This window comes from Trachemys scripta, chromosome 2 (genome assembly GCF_013100865.1).
Source record: "Trachemys scripta elegans isolate TJP31775 chromosome 2, CAS_Tse_1.0, whole genome shotgun sequence".
NCBI classification, from domain to species: Eukaryota; Metazoa; Chordata; order Testudines; family Emydidae; genus Trachemys; species Trachemys scripta.
The window spans coordinates 161,859,066-161,878,781 of record NC_048299.1 but is presented as its reverse complement, the minus strand read 5'-3'; the positions used below and the strand labels follow the sequence as shown (position 1 = coordinate 161,878,781).

The following is a 19,716-nucleotide window of genomic DNA, read 5'->3' as shown; positions in this document are numbered from 1 at the left end:
TTCAGAGATAAAATGTGCTATTTATTATGTATTTTGATGTGCTGAATTCAAATATGACAATTAAAACAACTGATTGGCTACTGTTTCTAAGATATTTAAGTTTTTACATTTTATGTCTATGTATATTGTGTAGATAGTAGAGTTTTAATCATAAATTGTAAACCTAGGTCTTTTCATGTGTTTATGGTTGCTTTATATGATAATATTTCACCTGTCCTGTTTATGTAACACTTTAAAAATCAGCAAAAGGGTTATATAAATAAAATTTATTATGAAACAAAAGGCAAAAAACTGTTCTGTACATAGTTTAGTCCTATTTAGTGTCTACTTGGCGCTTCTTGGCTTGTCTCTTGTATTCATTAAATGGAACATCTCTTGTCACTGTCCCGCAATAGTCTGCAAGCATTGATGGGCTCCATTTGCCCTGATAGCGTTTCTCCATTGTTGCAATGTCCTGGTGAAATCGCTCGCGTGCTCGTCGCTCACTGCTCCGCAGTTCGGTGGAAAAAAAATCTAGATGAGAGTGCAAAAAATGTATCTTTAGTGACATGTTGCAACCAAGGCTTTTGTATGCCTTGAGGAGGTTTTCCACCAACAACCTGTAGTTGTCTGCCTTGTTGTTTCCGAGAAAATTTATTGCCACTAACTGGAAGGCTTTCCATGCCGTCTTTTCCTTGCCACGCAGTGCATGGTCAAATGCATCATCTCGAAGAAGTTCACAAATCTGAGGACCAACAAAGACACCTTCCTTTATCTTAGCTTCACTTAACCTTGGAAATTTTCCACGGAAGTACTCGAAAGCTGCTTGTGTTTTGTCAATGGCCTTGACAAAGTTCTTCATCAGACCCAGCTTGATGTGTAAGGGTGGTAACAAAATCTTCCTTGATTCAACAAGTGGTGGATGCTGAACACTTTTCCTCCCAGGCTCCAATGACTGTCGGAGTGGCCAGTCTTTCTTGATGTAGTGGGAATCTCTTGCACGACTATCCCATTCGCAGAGAAAACAGCAGTACTTTGTGTATCCAGTCTGCAGACCAAGCAAGAGAGCAACAACCTTCAAATCGCCACAAAACTGCCACTGATGTTGGTCATAGTTTATGCACCTCAAAAGTTGTTTCATGTTGTCATAGGTTTCCTTCATATGGACTGCATGACCAACTGGAATTGATGGCAAAACATTTCCATTATGCAGTAAAACAGTTTTAAGACTTGTCTTCGATGAATCAATGAACAGTCTCCACTCATCTGGATCGTGAACGATGTTGAGGGCTGCCATCACACCATCGATGTTGTTGCAGGCTACAAGATCACCTTCCATGAAGAAGAATGGGACAAGATCCTTTTGACTGTCACGGAAGATGGAAACCCTAACATCACCTGCCAGGAGATTCCACTGCTGTAGTCTGGAGCCCAACAGTTCTGCCTTACTCTTGGGTAGTTCCAAATCCCTGACAAGGTCATTCAGTTCACCTTGTGTTATGAGGTGTGGTTCAGAGGAGGAGGATGGGAGAAAATGTGGGTCCTGTGACATTGATAGTTCAGGACCAGAAGTTTCATCCTCTTCGTCTTCCTCGTCTGACTCAAGTGAGAATGATTCTGGTGGATCAGGAACCGGCAGTCCTTCTCCGTGGGGTACTGGGCGTATAGCTGATGGAGTGTTTGGATAATGCACAGTCCACTTTTTCTTCTTTGACACACCTTTCCCAACTGGCAGCACCATGCAGAAGTAACAATTGCTGGTATGATCTGTTGGCTCTCTCCAAATCATTGGCACTGCAAAAGGCATAGATTTCCTTTTCCTGTTCAACCACTGGCGAAGATTTGTTGCACAAGTGTTGCAGCTTATGTGTGGGGCCCACCTCTTGTCCTGCTCTCCAATTTTGCAGCCAAAATAAAGGTGATAGGCTCTCTTAACCATAGTGGTTATACTGCTCTTTTGTGATGCAAAAGTCACTTCACCACAAACATAGCAGAAGTTATCTGCACTGCTCACACAAGTACGAGGCGTCTCTGCTCACTTTGGCTAAACAGAAATGTGTCCCTTTGCAAAATCAAACACTGACAAATAAGAGAGCACGACACTGTATGATTTCTAGAGCTGATATAGGGCAATTTGTTCAGCAGAGTGATGTAAGCTTCGTTATGATGGAATCATCCATGACTTCTAGGAATAACATGATGCAATTCATATCATGTATGACGCAATACCAGCTTCAGATTGCATCGTTCATTGATTTGCCTAAAAAGCAAGTACTGTCCAAACCCAGTCATAGATTTATTCATAGATCCAGTCAAAGATGTATTTTAGTCATTTCTGGTTTAAATTGACATCCTTTCCCTTTATAACTCACTTATCCTCCGCCATTGCCAAGTCAAGGGTCGTATATACTGACCCAATAGCATATCTTGAAAACTAGAGCCAATCAACAATTTTAAGCATCATTTTCATTCTCAGTGACCCAGAGTTAGTAAAGTTTGACTACATTTATTTCAGAAGCATTTTGGCTGTAGAGCAGTGTTACAGCATTTGTCCCCCACCCCACCCCCGACTTAAGTTCTGATAGTTTTTTTTTTTTAAGCCTTATGAATGATTTTACGTTGTTGAAATTTCTTACTGACCTAAACAATGCATTTAGTACATCATGGAGTAAAGCTTGAAGACTGAACAGTACAGATTAGAAAACACCAAAAAATCAGGTGCCTAAAATGCCTCTTTAAAATATGTGTGCGTATGTGCACAAAGGTAACATTTTTTGCCCCTTTGGCTCAATGCCATGAAAAGAAGTGTGTGAATTTCCAGGGCTACTTTTTTTTGCTCCACATTTAAACATTTAAAATTCTCATAACTGTCATTTGGCAGGCAGTGGCTCTCTCAGTTGCATGTCTCAAAACAAGTGTAGTACCCCAGGTCCCTTGAAACGCAGCCTTATAGGGTAGTTCATTAGGGCTAGTGGAGGATCCCATGGAAACGGTCCTGGAGGTAGAAGGGAAAGAAAATGCCAGACCATTCGTGAATCAGATAAGAGAAATCAGGAAATTCTACCCACTTTCAGAACACTTGATTGCATCAGCAACTTTTCTCTGGTTATTCAGTGAAGACCTTCAGGAGCTCCCCAAATCACCCTTTGAGTAGTGGTTCCTTTCTTTCATTGATAACTAATCAGTAGTCTCCATTAATCTTATTTCAAAAGTTTCCCCAGTGTCTCTCCAAAGGCAGGAGGGACCCAGACCATGGTTCTCATCCCTTCATTCTTCCTCAGAGTGTGAGAAAGGAGAGATCAATTCAGACTTGGATTTGGAAAAGCAGATTACAGAGGCCTTGCACAGACTTTCACAAATGCATCTTTCTTCATTGTTAAAAATGTATTAGTTGCTATCAAGCTGTAGGCGCTCAAAAGGAAAAAGGATTTCAGAAGACTGCTGGTGTTCCTGGAAGATGAGAAACAGCTTTACCTGTTCATCCCTCTGAACAGAAGCTTGAAGACACACCTCTGTCACTCTGGGCTCCAAAGTCCTTCTTCCTATATCATCTCCAAACTGTACAAGCCCAATAGTAGCTTCCAACTTCTTGTCTATGTCCCATGAAGTGCACTCGATGGTAACAGCATGGCCAAAAAAGCCAGATCTCCTTTCCTCTGGGCACCAACATTTCTCTATGGAGCCCAGTGAATAAGACATAGGTTGGTTTTTTGTTAATTTTTCTAGAAGGATTTTTGACTTGGGGGGCAAGGGGGCTCAGTTTGCCACAGCTACCTATTTCTCTGAGATTTCTTTATCAGCTACTAATTGGTTCATTGAGGTACCTGTATCAGCTGAGAAAAAATTCTGTGTCCTTTGACCATCAACAGCTTTAATCATGTGCTAAAGATTCTCTTAGCCTCTCTGCTAGCATCTTCAAGAGCTGATCAGTTAAACAATGGGGTCAGAATTTCTCTTCTCAACAGAGAATGGTGGTTCTCCCTCTTCAGGCCTCTTGCTTTTTGGAGCATGTTCCTGCTTCTGTTCAGATGGATCTGTCTGAGACGACAGCTTCTCCTCTCCTGATCCTGTTTTCCTATTCTGGGTGCCCTAAATCCTGTCACTCATCCTTTGCCTCTTTCTCTTAGCCTCTAGCAAAACTGCTAATTATGTGCACCCCCTTTTGAGTCTTTTGGCTTCAACTGACTTAAAGTTTCTTGTGGTGATTACTTCTGCCTGTCGTTTGGTTAAGAGAGCTGCTCTTTCATGCCAGGAACCCTATAATGCTCTCCACAAGGGCATGGCAGATCTTTTTATTTGCTTGAGCTTACTGCTGCAGGTTGTGTGTCATAACCCAGATGTTCTGCACTTGTGAAAATCAGGCCATAGAAGTTCCCTATTATGAAGCATGTAATTTTTGGTTATGACACACACTGAGGGGGGAAGACATCCTCATTCAGATGAAATTCCACACTGAAAGAAAGACACACACTAGGAGGGAAGACATCCTCATTCAGATGTCAGAAATGAAAGATTGGGCATAATTTATACTTCTGTAGGACCTTCAAAGTTTTCCTACATAGGAACCAATCATTAGAATACATCATAGAATTAACTTGCCCAAGTGGTTCAGGACTAGCATCTAGAAAGTTGAGGTAACATCTCTGGAGAGGATCAAGACTTATATTACATCTGGTTTGTTGCCCTTTCTTTGTCCAAAGAAGACCCAGCCTTGGTGGATGAGTTTGGGAACTTCATGGTTTTTGTATACTTTCATGAATCGTTACTGTTTGGATGTTCTGGTGGATGGAGAGTGCCCAGACTGAAGAAAGCTTAGGGGATCAACCTTCTTTATTAAGGAAGGGGACAGGAGATTAAAATATCTTCCTACTCTTTTCCTGTTCAAGTACATCCCATCTTCTTAGTCCACTGTTTACTGCAGATGCTGCCACTGTGACCACTTCCCTTCCCCTGTTTAGGTTGACACTTTGATATAGGACCCTGCAGTCGGGTTTTGTCTTGTGGCACATTTCTTTCCTTAACATTTAGCTTTTTGAGGTGCTGTGAGCCTAGGCACTCGTAGCCTTCCATGCCTGCAAACAGCATGGGTTTTTGAGGGATAAGGAATCCGCTGGTGAACTGCTGGACCTTTTGTCAGCTAGGATCTTTGGAATGGTGGGGTGGCAGACAGGCCTTGGTGGCCCACTTCTCTACTTCAGCAGGAAAGATCCATGTGGAGGCTTGGTGCCACCTATGTCAATAGGTCACTGGAGGGAGCTACTATCAGCATTTTCTGCAATCTGGCAGCAGGAGTCTTGGGGTAGGTAAAAACAGTGACAGCGAGTATTTTATCTCCAGCAACATCCTTGCCATCAACCCACTCCTTCCTGTCTAGCTGCAGGATAATTCTCAGAGATAGATCCTTTGTTCCACTCCTGAGCCCTATTCTCATATTGACTTCAGTTTTAGACCTAATTCTCCAGCTTGACACAATTCACTGTTTATTTGAGCTATAAAGTACTAATTACTCCCCTGTAGTCTATAAAGATAAAAATTGCAAACAAAGGTTTGCTGTTGATGGTGTTAGATCAGAAATTGCATTTTTAGTTGCACTTTGCTCAATATAGAGAATAGGGTATTGTTTCTTTTATTTAATACGGTTTTGTGTTTAAAAAAATCAATAATCATAAGACTTCAGGAATGGGGAAAAATGTGGGATACTTATCATTTGCCAACTATACAGTGTTTATTGAATCTCTTAAAATTCTCTCACTGGAGTGCATGTTAGTTTAAATTAATCACAGAGGTGTCACAGCAGATTTGCATACAGAGGCCAGTGTAGTACAGGAAGCTGTTTTGTCCATTTGTTACTAACATGGGGCTCCTAAGAGACCTGAGTTTCATGTGGATGTGAAGGTATCATGTTCTCTGTGAAACGGGTAAATTATTAATCTCATTTTACAGATGGGGAAATTAACGAAGACTGTGACTTTATTAAGGCCACAGTAGAAGTCATTGTCAATGCTGGCATTAGAATACAGGAGTTCTTGGCTACCAGTTTTAGGCTTACTCCATGCTCTCTTTTGCACCATTCTCTTTCCTTGTGGCTGTAGATCATGTTGGTTGCTTAGCAGACGAACTGCCTCAGTTGCTGACTGGGAGGGGGCACCAATAGTAGAAGCTAAAGTACCACCTTCTTTACCCCTGAATTGGTCTGGTGTCCTCTCAAAAGCTGAGACCTATGGTTGTGTTTTTTACAGACGCCAAAGGCCAGTTCTGAGCAGCTGTAGGGCTGGGATCATGAATAACCTGTGAGCTTTAGGAAAAATCAAGGACAAGCTTTTCAACTCTGGCTCTGGGTTTACATTTTCAAAGTTGTCTTCACAAGCACTAGAAACTTCTTTTTAATGAAAGCTGCAACGAGCCTGAAAAATTTTATGTCTCCAGAATTGGGTATTCCCAGAAGCTTTGATGCCACTTTGATACCATTTTGGCAGGTTTACTCACTTGCCCCGGTCACCACAGAGGTGTGAAGTGTACTCTATGGGGAGTATCCCTTAGTGGGTGTGATTTGATTTCACCAGTGAGTAGGGCATAGCTGAAAGGCAGCCAGATCCCTAGGGCACCAAATTATTTTCCAAGCTGAAGAAGAAGAATATTAAAGGGAAGGGGGGATATCAAGCTGCTCTAAATCCTGCAAATGTTTTCCAACATATGGATGCTTGACTGAGCTGATCCTCTGAGCTTTTTGAGGTCTACCACTTATTACTAACCAGTATAGATGTATGCAGAAATATCTCTTGTATACTCTTATGGCCTGATTTTTTAAAATGATGAAAGTAAATAGGTCCTTCAGATGTTCTGCACTTGTGAAAATCATGTCATAAAAGTTCCCTATTATGAAGCATGTAATTTTTGCAATTACCACTAGATGTCACTGTGTATGGCATGTGAATGGCAGATATTCAACGAATACATACAATAGTGAACAATAAGCAATACTATGGCCTAATAATTAGCATCGCTCTTTCACTTGTCTTAATATCATTTAAATCTCATATTGCTTGTAAAATGCCTAGCTCTGTGTTGCTGAACCTGATTTTGCCTTTTAGCACTACCACAATATTTCTACTACCGTATATAATAATAATTGAAATTCTAGATGGAATGATTTCTTTGATTCATTGTTGTCTCACTCCAAAGTAACACAGCCATCTTTAGTTAGGTCATAGAGGAGTTTTCTTGTGTTATTTTATAGCTATCTGACAGCAAATCAAAGGACACCAATCTTTAAAGAATAGCCAGTTCAAGAAATTTACCTCTTGTAACCTAGTAGTTCCTTCTCCCTTTGCATTTCCCACCCTGATTTTTGCTGGTGGTGCTGGGGGGAGAGTAGATTTAAAAACGAATCCCACCTTCAGCACTCCAAGACTCCTCCACCAACTTTTATATTTTTTTATATAAACCCAAGTACAACTAAATGTCAACAGGGAAAAATGCTGCTTTGGTAGACTTTGAACGCAAGAGATAAGTAGAACCATTTTTCTTGTAATTAGAATGAAAGTCCAAGATTTATAGGGCAGAGGTAAGGACAAGCGTTAGGGATTCATTAGAATTGAGTATAAAACAATGTTCTAAATACTCTTGCTTGATGATCCACTGTAAGACTTCTCTGATCTATAAAGATAAGAACACAAAAGGTACCTCTAGTATTATAAATCTTTATTTTAATATTTGATATTTAAATCTGTCTTGCTCTCATACATTCCCTCCTCCCTTCTCTTATAATGATTCAGTTTGATCTGGGCGAGGCAGTTATGCAAGCGTGAAACAACAGTTTACATATCTTCATTTAGTTTAGGAGAACCCACCAGATTAACTGTCTGTTTTTATTAGTCTGATTTTTTTTTTCCTTTTAGATGCTGAGCATAGCACTTTCAACATATGTTGTGAACAGTACCCACAGCAGTCTTCATCATAAGCAGGGACTGCCTGTAATTAATCAAATCATTAGTTGGACAACACTAGGTAAGAAGACCTTCTATCCAGATCCAGTTTACAGATAATTTTCAGGAAAAGGAGAAGAGATTCTTCCCTCCTCTCCCCCCGATCTTTGTACTGACACTTTCTTTTTTCATGTAATTTTGTACAGTTTTCTAAATTTTGGTTTATAACTAATTTTGACCCACACCATACTTTAAATTTATGTAGCTTCATTCTTCCTGCAAAAGTAATCCTTGCTCAAAATCTAGGCCTGTTTTTATTTTTAAAATTGGTCAGTTTTCCCTAGGAAATATGAAACAATAAAATGTTCTACAAAAATGGCTCAAGTTTAAGTTCATAATGAAATGTGAAAACCTTGAGTTACAAGTAATTTTTATTTTATGAAAGTTTTGCACAGCTCTAGTATGCCTTTTTAAAAAAAATTAATTACACCATTTTTTTGTTTTTGTTTGTTTTCTTGTAGCCAGGGAAAAGCAATCTAAGACAGTCTACATGCAAAACAGTTAACAAAGCAAAGTGATACAATGTTGTTTCAGGAAAATTATTTGCATCAGCTGTGGTTTCAATGCTGAAACATAACAGCAAAGAAAATTGGGTGCATCCGTGAGCGTGTGGTAGAACTGTTCAAAACTGCCTCAGAAAATATATGTGGTCTGATAGTAGTATATGTTAAACATCTGTTAAAGGCTTAATATCATTATTAAAGGAGCAAACAACATAGAACTCTGTGGATTTTCTTATGATCCTAACATTAAGAATTTATGATTACCGTAAGCAGTTGTACTTATTGATACTGTGAAATATAGTAACATGAAACCATCAGTCTTTCTGTTATAAAAGTAATCTCCATAGTAATCTCTCCCAATGGATTTTAAGCATTTGTAGACGTTGTGGTAGAGGCAGACTCCAAAATTATCTTTATAGTAATTTAGGAATGTAGGGATTTGTTTCAGAAGTAAATAATCCCATTTAAGGCTTGATAGCAATTTTCTGCTAAAACTCAAAAACAAAAATGTAACCTTTGTTTATTACTAGAATATTGACCTTTGTTTTCTGGTTACTTGGTGTTTTATATGCTATATGCATTTTTATATTGGTGGAATTGCTATATCTTAAAGAGACACTTTCAATTTTAACAATCATGCTTCTGTCTGAGCATTATGTACCTAATAGTCTACAGTAATACCTAAGATTACTACAACTGAACATTATTAGGGAAAACATGCTTTTCTCATTCTTTTCAGTTTTCTTTTGAGCATTTTACAGTACTATCATCCTTTCTCCTGTTTATCTTGTATTATAAATTAGGCCCCAATTCTGTAGTGAGTTTTGTGTGGGCAAATCACTACCAGTGAAGAAAACCATTGAAGTCATTGGGGTCCACCTGCAGTGATCTCAGTGCAGGACTGGAGTCTTAGCTAGTTTTCCCTTTTGTGTGTGAATTTTACCCACAGCAGCAAGTGAGAGAACAATATTTTTAAATTGGAAGTCAGTTGGGTAAAGGAGGGTAGATGATTAGAATTACGAGGAAAGACATGCTAGAAATTGCTTCTGCTCATGTTCCTAGAGGATGATGTTTGTGGAGTGGGTGGCTATATGACAAAAATAAAGCTAATTGTACAAAAATTCTTCCATATCCTGTACTACAGATGTGTTGAATATTTCAGCAGCACCATAATATTGTGAATAATCCACATCCCTGAGCAGCATAGTTAAACAGACCTAAGTCCCTCTGTAGACAACACTAAATTGATTGAAGAATAACATATGCCAATGGGAGGTGCCGTCCTGTCAGCATAGATAGTGTAGACAAGCCTTGAGATTCAAACTGTTCCTATTTGTTTTGTTTTTTCCTTGGCTGGACAATGGCTAGGCGCTTGAATCCAGTCGCTTCTGGTTGGGGAGGTAGGCAGTGAAGGACTACCTCCCTAACCAGAAGAGACTGGATTCAAGCGCCTAGCCATTGTCCAGCCAACATGTTGCTGAAGTTGCACCACAATTACAATTACAATTTTCTATATATACACATACATTCATAACCATAACCTGCATACGGATCTCATAATGATGGTTAAATTCACACATTACAAGCTTTTCATAAAAGACCCTACTTGGTATAGTTTTATAGTACAGTAATACAGTATTCAGTCAGCTGGTGTAACTGCTTATTCTGGGGTTTCAATTTTTCAGTTCTGCCCTTGGGGGTGTCTAGACTTTCATTGTCATGCCATCAATGATAATACTTGATTTGATGCTTCAGAGATGTGATAAAAACCATAGTCTGCCAAGCAATCATTCAGTGCCATCCATGGTAGGGAAAGGAATCTCTCCTAACATTGTAAAACCATAAATGGGAGTAATCACATGAGATGGGCAAAATGAGGGCAGGTGCCATGTTTACTTCCTTATTGCCAGTCCTGACCTGCAGTGCCCCTGCTCTTCCTCCCTGTTCAGAGTCTGCCTTACGTGTAGAATCCCACAAGTTATGATGTAAAACTGAAAGTGGACTCGATACTCGGTTGAAGAAAGTCACTTGTTTCACTAGTGAAATAATTTTGATATTAACCCAGGTCCCAAAAAGGAGAGGCTTGTTCATTACAATTTCCCATGTGCCACCAGTATTCTTTAAATATTCCTATTTTTGCTCATTCAAGACTGAAAATTGATAAATTGATATTATTTCACACTTAAAATGTTTTCAGTAGCATTTTCAAAATTTGACAATATTCTTCAACAATTCATATGATAGAGAATACAGAGTTATTTTAGTAAATGTTAAGAAAAACTAAATAATTTAAGTGATAAATTACTTAAATTATTTAGCAAAAGTAACTCCAGAAAATGGACGAGGGCAAATATGATCTGGCTTGAACCTCCGTACATAATATTTGCAAAGGTTTGACATTTTGTCTTTGTAGTGTAAATAGGATAATACATCTCTTATTCTTGTGTTAATGACATATGGTTCTCTGTTTGTTACAGCCTCATCCTTGTTTGTGCCATTACTGAGTCCCACGTTTTTCTTCCAGCGACTGCTTAGCATACTTCTCTCTTTGATGTCACCCTACCTGCTCCTCAGCACAGGGTACTTCCTTTTTTATTACAGCTTGGTGCATATTATCCTAATAAAATATTTAAGTGTTGAATGTGAAAAAGTTACTAAATCTGTGAATGTTCTTATAAAGATGGAAAGTTTGCTCCCTAGTAAAATCCACAGTTTACCTTTTGAATGAACGACATAAAATGCTGATAATTCTCTTAAATTACATGCACTTTATTTCTCCAAACTCCTCAGGCAGTGGGTTGTAAAATGTGTATATATATAGAAATTTGGACCGAAATAACTAAATTGGTTTTAATTTACATCTTTTGTTATTTTGGTGCAAGTTTGTGTGTAGACAGCCCTAAATCCTACAACTACAAAACAAAGGAACAAAAACCAATGTTTGTGTAATGTCACGCTTCCTTATAAAAGAGCGGTGGTTAAACCTTCTCTTGTGTAGAGAAAGTCGTGGCACATCCTCTAAACAATTCAGGATTGAAATGTCCTGCTGGGCTCCACAGACTTAGTTCTTTCCTCAGTGGGCTAAGATGATGTCAGTCAGTGTCCCTCCTATATCTTTCTCTTTGTCATCTCAGACCCAGGTTTATGGAAGTGCTGAATCCAGTCTTTCTGTCATCGCTAAAGCTGGTGCATCCTCAAGCAGAAAAAAGGAATTTTCCTCTCTGAGTCGCTTGACATTCATGTGTAGCCATGGCTTAAATGGAGCATGGTGGGAACAGATGATCTTGAAGGGGGGGGGAAATCTCTTCCAAGGGGGAGTTTCCAGTGAAGTCAGATTTTTTCAAAGGATTGATAGACCCTATTAAGAAAATAGCCTGCATTATATCTAAAAGATGATTCTCCAGAACCTCAGGATGATGACGACCCTGTACTGGCCAGTCATAGGGGTCCCACGTTTTTTCTGTCTCATTATCCTGTTCAGGGCATATTTAATGGGGAATGGATTGGCAAAAAAAAAAAAAATCTTTTAGGCCAGTCTACTTGGGAAAATTGACTGGAGCTGCAATTGCCGAATAGCTCCCCGTGTGGACACTGTTATTCAGAAATACAAGTGATTAGATGGGGAGTTATTTCAGTATAGCAGCTTACCTCTAGACAAGCCCTTAGGAATAATTTTGGCAAATTTAGAATGAAGTATAAGTTAGAAATAGTTCTTGTACCCCTAGATGGAATCCCAACAATTCAGGGTGCTCAAAAACTCACTTGCACCCATAAAGGATCAGACTGACTAGATAGTGAAGGTAGCTTTTAAGACAGTTTGAGCATTCTAGAGCCTTAGTGAACTAGCAAAAATACCATCCTAACCTTTTTTTTTTAAAAAGAGAGATGTTTTTCTATTTGTTATTTCAATTTCTTTCCAAAGAAAGTCCACACCAAAAGGTGCCCATCTGAAGCCCTGGGTTCTCTTTTAAATGTATACCCTTGACATATATTTAAAAACATAACATAGGAGGTACGAAACACAAACTGTCCAAAGCAAACTAACGTCTTCCTCCCATCTTACTGCATGTTAACTGACCTCCAGCCAGTTGACTCCAGCATCTTTAAATTCCCGCCGCACATTCCCTTCAGCCAAAATTAAAGTGTTTTATAGATCTCTGACATGATATAGTTCAGATTAACAGGGAGTCAATCTCAAAGTACATGCATTATTTGTATAATTGAATAGGTTATGCTTATTATGATTATATGTATATATTTAATATTATGTTAATCATTTTATTCAGATATGAAGCTCTCTTTCCCCTGGTATTGTCTGGGTTGATGTTTTCTTGGATATATATGGAAAAAGAAGCACTACAGCACTATGACGATTCACTTAAACCAAAGGTAGCATTTCAAGACAGTTATTCTTGATTCATCATCAAAAAACTGCTCCACTAGAAAAGTATGAAGTGATTGCCCAGTGATGGCTGTAGTTCAGTTTCATCATGGTTTTTCTTCTAGGCACACTAGATTTTTTTTTTAAATATTTTTAGCAGTTTTTGTTGAAGAGTTTGTAGCAAAGCTCACATACATATTCTTTGAGTATGGAAAGCCTATATCAGGTGTCCATCTCATAAGAAAATGTAAAAGAGACATGTAAATATTTTATTTGATATATTCCATATTAGAGCTATTTCTAAGACCACAGGAAATCAATATGATTGAAGCAGTATATTATAGGTTAGAGATGGGATCGTTGAGTTTAATGCTAATTCAAAATAAGGAGTGAAAGTCCTTCCTAGGATAAGTATAATGTTACTGTCTGTTTTTCAGATGGGAAATTCTAAATAAATAAATAAAATGACTAGCACAGGAGTATTGGTGACGGAGGCTGAGAAGAAATAGTCATTTGATTTCTGAAATTACCCAAAGGAAATATTTGTAGAGTCATTTAATTTCTGCCTGCCTGTCTTTCTTATCAGTGTGTTTTTTTTATTTCTGATCAGGCAGACAGGGTGCTGCTAACTGAATTTACGCTAGCAAATTTTTGGATTTGCCCTCAGAAGGGGTTTACACTATGTATCAACAGTCTAAGCTGCTGTTGTGCCCTTGAGTTGGTTAGAACCAAAATGCCTATTACAGAGATCTCCAGCCATTCTGAGCTGGGCAGGAGGTATAATACCATGCCCTCCCTATTTCCCAGAAACCCATCGTCATTTATGATCATTATAGAGAATCAGTGGCTTGGCTGCTTTGGAATTTGCCAGAGTGATGTAGAGAGGAAGCTACAGTTCTGAGCCTTCACTGCTTTTGTAGTTTATATGTAGTCAACTCAGTGGCATATTGATACCATGTTGAGCTACAAACTAGGATAGCAGATTTCAGAGATTAATAATGCCTTAGTCAGGGAGAAAAGTCAGGGGGTAAAATTGAGGCAGAAGCATTCAGAAGCGCTGATCTGGCAATTACTGTGTTTTTTACCTGCAGGGATGCAATTTTAAAACTTCAGATACAACATTTATTGATACAAGGCAGAGCATTAGAAATGCAAATGGTGAATATTGTCATTTGTTTACATAACTTAACAAGGTGAGGCTTATATGTATCACATGGGCCTGTTTCCTTAAATCTTAAATAGTAGAAATCCAAGCACAGTGTGAAAGATACATGGTTTGGGTTCTGCTTATGAGACCATATGAATCGACTATGAATGAAAAGAATATATGTAAGCTTGAGACAGTGATTCAGTAGCATTATCATTTTTCCTTTACATTTTGTGACCTTTGTCTTGCTTTCAGTGAGAAGAAATCTTTCACTTTATTTTTCTAGTCTTCTTAAAACAAACAAAAACAACAACAGCCGTACAACACAACACCTCTAGAGCCCCACTTTCAATGTCTGCCAAAAAGTCCTGCATTTACAAATCCAGTCAGGTCTCTGCTGATGTGAAACTATTTTTAAGCAATATGTGGCCTGTATTTCAGATCCACCACATGGGATTTTTCTTTTTCCATTGAAAAGAAGTTCATTGCCCTCTTAAACTCTGAAGACAATTTCTCCCCAGGTCAAGAGGTGTCATGTTGAGAGCAGAGTACAGAAGCTGAAGAATCTTTCAGTATCCTCATTCACACTATACCTGACCTTGGGGATAATTGCAGTCTTTATAGTAGGAGATCTTTATCTACCTGTTTTTGTGGGCAGTGAAAATGTATTAAAAACAAACGAACAAACAAACACACACTTACGACAGGGGAAAAGAAAAGGGAGCAAAATAGTAAACCAAAGGTAGGGGAGTTATTTCTTACCAAAGACAGCATCAGACGCTCTGCTGGGTTCATTTAATCAATGATCACTCTACTTATACCGTATCTTTCTGGCAGAGTCATTAAAGTATAAGAAAACTATAGGAAAAGTTTACAGGCTTCATCACAAATGGATCTGTCTGTTGATGGGGAAGTGAGTTAATTTCTCATTGAATCAACTAAAATATATTCTTAGTATCAAAGTGAACCACCTGACATCATGTATTGATTTCTTCTTGCTATCTTCACAGCTTGCTGCTCTCAACTTCTCCTATACTACTGATATAACTCAGTTTCGGCAACTCCACCTGGATGACATCCGCAGGTCTTTTTTCTTTGTATCCTTTTGCCTTGTTTGGAAGCAGTGATTATGACATAGTAATTTAGATTCCAGTGAAAAGATTGGCCAGTGGCACAATGATCAATTTCAGAATGTACTGTATTTAGCACACTTGCTTGGGTTACTGCTGAATTCATATACAAACAGCCTCTTTTAAAGATTTTTAGAAGGTCTTTTCTTTTAAAAGAAGGATTTCTTTTAAAGGCTTTTGTTCAAAATACCAGGCTAATCTCTCAGTTGATCTGCTGATGTTCAGGCTGGTTCAATCTGTACCCACCTGAAACTCCTTTTTTTGTTCCTTAAGAAAGGTTTATGCTAAAATTATTCCTGTTTTTATATTATATTATATTATATTATATTATATTATATTATATTATATTATATTATATTATATTATACAAATTGACTCTGGTGGATGAGATGATAAGCAAACATAGGGCCGGATCCTTCAGACACTAAACATTCCTAAAACTAAATTGTTTCTAATAATCTCCTTTCTCTTTTTTTTTTATTTACTGGGTAGCTGTGAGAGAATATGATAGTCACTGGGCTGGGGGGAGGTGTGGGAGATTTAGCATCCACTGTAGTGAGTTTGTCAATTACAAGAAAGATTAGAGGGTTTTCTAGGAAGAATTAGCGTGGGGGAAATGGGTTTATTGTAGTGGGTGGGGCTGAGGGAGGAAGAAAGAAAGAGTTAGGACCCCACCATACTTTTTATAACATTAGAAGGAACTTGGCAAGTTTGGCAGCCTGATTCCTGAGCTTTGGTTTGTGCTCTACGGAGTACACAGCACTTTAATTTGTAGGCACCAGTCTGAGGAGGGTGAACCAAACTCCCAGATTATACAAAGTTTAAATTCATAGAATGGAGTGCCCCAAAACAAATGTTTCCCATTGTACACACCATCAATCCCTGTGGAGCCATCCCCGCTGCAGCTGTTGAAACTGCACCTTACTACCAAATTCTCAGCCCCTACCTTCCAGCTTGACCTGCCCAAATGTAGTGTCACTTCCCATCTCTGAGAGGGGACATGGGCTGCTGGAAGTTAGGCAAGTCTGGACAGGCCACTGAGAGGGAGCCCTGGTGCAGGAGCTGGTGGTTAGGAGGAGCAGTGTTGGCAGCCCCACTGCCCAGTGTGCCCACTCAGATTTGGCCCTGTAGCTCCTCTGTTGTGACAAAGGGGCCGTGGGGCCAAAACTGAGTGTTGTGGCCTCCATGCACGAGGGGCTCACAACACTACTCTGGTTTGGCACCACAGCTCCCCTGTCACACTGGAGGACTGGCGGGACCAAACCTGAGTAGCAGTGGGGCGGCCAGTGCTGCTGCTCCTCTCCACTGCCAGTGGTATGCCCTATGCATAACTTGTGTACGGCTGTGAGTGCCATTGTTGTAGAACACCAGGGGCACAGAAGAAAGTCCAGGAGGTCTGATGCTGTTCTTGTGGAGGAAAATCAGAGCTAAGGAAAGAATGAGCAAATGGTTTTCTGGGTTCAGAGAGCATCCTGAACCTGAATATGATTTAGGTGGGTACCTTAAAAGCAACTTTATTTACTGTACAGTAAGGTTATCTTTTTCATTTACAGCTTTGCTATTTCTTAACAAAACGTTTAAAATTTAGCAAAATTAATGGGGTATTTAGCCCTGGCCTCGTGCCATATTTGAAATTTAAAAATAAGTTTTTCTTTTTTTAAGCAAAAAAATATTGAACAGTTTTTAAAGCTCAAATGTAGTATTTCCTTTGGCACACTGAACAAACTGAATATATTTTGTTCAGTTTCAATAAAATGTTCACCTTTTTATTGAGACCAAGTACAATGAATTTCAGTTCAAAAGGGTTTTTTTTTTTTTTTACTTTAGAATATTATCAATGACTATATTATGGTGAAGAAAGAAACGACTTCTCAACTTGAACTGTAATATTGCTACCATGAAACTATTTTAAATTAAAAGAACATATCGAGATTCCCAATTAGGGCTTGAGAGTTGGCCTGTATTGAGGAGCCTCAGGCCTTTGTTAGCCTGATCTTCCAGAAGGAGATTCAGATTGCATATGCTTAGCATCTTGATTAGGCGGCAACCCAGCCCATTGGGCTTTTTCCTGTTTTATTAGAGAACTGGAGCTGTTGTAAATCTGAACTGGAAGAATTCTGCAATATTGTTAGATTACTAAACCTGAAATAATGTGATTCTTTTGGGAGTTAGATGCTATGAATTTCTTTATTTGTTCTCACGTATTCCTTCCAAAAATTTGCTTGTAAATTCTTGAAGACCCTATTGAAAAGTTAATATTGAAATTTTTATACTGAGATATTTAAATACTCCATGACAGAGTCAGGAGAGGCCATGCCAGCCCCTGCCTTCTCCCCTAGGGAACCCTGGAGGCAGGAGTCCCTTTTCATTACCTTCCCACTTCACAGTGCGGGGAGGGTTGCTGGAACTGTGGCCAGATTAAAGAGGTATGAGAGACGATATTGGCCCTTGGCCTCACCACTAAGGGGAGGTAGGAGCCTTCCATCCTTGCCCTCCCATGGGGTTGTGTAGCAGCTAGGTTTTACCTGTATGAAAAGAATATGCCTTAGACCCTTTTAGTTACACAGATTCCATCAGATCAGGGTTTTGTCCCCACCTCTCTTGTCTCTATATTTGTGGAATGTGCAGAAAGGAAGAAAGGCAGGTAAGGGGCAGCAATGGGATAATGGATGGGCTGCGGTATTTGGACAATGAAAGTGTGGAAGGGTAGGCTGGCAATATTTAGTCTTATTTTTAAGACCAACAACCACAGCTAATTCCCCAACAAAGACAAATGTGTATACATTGATATATGGGCAGCGCTCACATTAAAATGTACAAAAGTACATACGTTTGAATGTGTGACTGTATTGTTATGAAGAAGTGTATCCACTTCACAAGTTGAACAAGAAAAAATGCTGACTCCCTAGGTCTCTCAGACGGGTTTAGGGCAGACCAGTCACTAATCTGATTTGCACATGAGCTCCCCTCTGTCAGAATTGACTTAGTCAGGATCTGAAAATTCAGTCAGGCAAGGATATCTGATTTCATACTTTTAAATGTAATGTAAAACTATAACAATAGTAAATGAGCTTCTCATAGTGCTGGATTCGCAGGTATTGAAAAAGAAATTTTCAGCATGTTGTTTTTATTTGATTTTTTATGTAACTTTTGTGTTGGATTTTCCTTAGCCATATTTAGGTTTTCTTCATCGTGACGGCTTTTTTTGGTACTGGAAATATAGCTTCTGTTAACAGGTAAATCTTATTGATGCTGTTGAGAGAAGTTGAGTTCAAAAGAGAAGACAGTAGAAAAAATACTCAAATAGTACATGCCTCGCAGAACAGTCCAACATAAGCAAAATAATAAGAATAGTGTAATAATCTAGTGGTGGTTGTATTTAAGTCTTATTTTTTATGGTATTTGGTGTAAGGGACCAGTCCTGCAAGATACTGAGTTGCCTTAACTCCTATTATTAGTTGTTGTTAGTTAGTGTTGACAGCACTCAGTCCTGAGGAAGAGCTCTGCACCCTGGAAAATTGGGCTGTAAATAATCACAGAGAAAGAAAAAGCTGAGACAGTATTTGTCCTGCCATGAGGGCAGGGGACTGGACTCGATGACCTCTCGAGGTCCCTTCCAGTCCTAGAATCTATGAATCTATGAGATACATAGGCTAAGTAATACTGTACTTGGGCTTGGACAATAGTAATTGAACAATAGTGGCTTGCATGCTCATATTTTGAACAAAATCTAAAATTTCTTATTAGCAGAAAAAATGAAATGTTCTGCTTTTTTATAGAAAATACTGTTTGCAAAGATATATTTTAATAATTTTTATTTTATTATTTTCATGGTTCTCTAGTTTTGACCCAGCCTCTATCTATTGCTTCCTGACTGTGTTCAATCCCTTTATAATGGGAAGCTTGCTGGTGTGGAAGGTTAGTAATTGCATCTTTGTGCAGTTCTCTCAAAGAACGGATTAATGAGTAATACATCATGCATGCAGGAATTCTTTTTCAATTTACAGAATATATATGTTTTTGAGATTCATTAACCCATTTTATCCTGTGTGCAACTATCTGCTTCTACAGAATTTCTGAAAATAAAACCCGTAAAGGGTGTTTGACTTCAGTATACAGAATACATGACTGACACATGATAAATATATTTTATTATATTTAAATAGGAATTTTAAACATTGAACAGATGTTAAATAACTTAAAACATTACATTTTCCCCATTGTTTATAATACCCAAATGAAAGTGCGGGAAATATATATTATCTCCATCCATCCATCCAGATTGTATTAAATAGAAATGTATTGATTTTTTTTTTACTATTGTCATTTTTGCAAACTGTATGTGTTTTTTTTTTTTTTTAAATAAACAAATTAAATAGTCTTTTAAAGATTGCACTTCCCATTTCCCTGCCCATGCTGTCATTCCCTGTTTGAAGATAAGTTTTAGGAGTGCTTCTCTGATGACATCTAGGGCAGAAATCATTAGACAGCACTAAGGGACAGCAGGGCAGACAACTGCTGCTAGATTATGCCTAAAGCATGGGGGGAGGGATAGCTCAGTGGTTTGAGCATTGGCCTGCTAAACCCAGCG

The 19,716-nt window shown here is 38.7% G+C and overlaps 1 protein-coding gene across 9 annotated transcripts in view; it reads left to right on the top strand.

Annotated features, from left to right (window-relative positions):
- PIGN (phosphatidylinositol glycan anchor biosynthesis class N) overlaps positions 1-19,716 on the top strand; it is a 155,266-nt gene that overhangs the window by 109,005 nt on the left and 26,545 nt on the right. For all 9 annotated transcript variants that reach the window (XR_004644636.1, XR_004644637.1, XM_034762080.1 and 6 more), the window contains 6 exons: positions 7,878-7,986; positions 10,945-11,047; positions 12,754-12,856; positions 15,006-15,092; positions 18,306-18,361; positions 18,968-19,043. Coding sequence is in view for 7 of the 9 variants with exons in the window: in XM_034762080.1 (XP_034617971.1) it covers positions 7,878-7,986; positions 10,945-11,047; positions 12,754-12,856; positions 15,006-15,092; positions 18,306-18,361; positions 18,968-19,043 (534 nt within the window). In the remaining 2 variants the exon portion in view is untranslated. The remainder of the gene's footprint in view (positions 1-7,877; positions 7,987-10,944; positions 11,048-12,753; positions 12,857-15,005; positions 15,093-18,305; positions 18,362-18,967; positions 19,044-19,716) is intronic.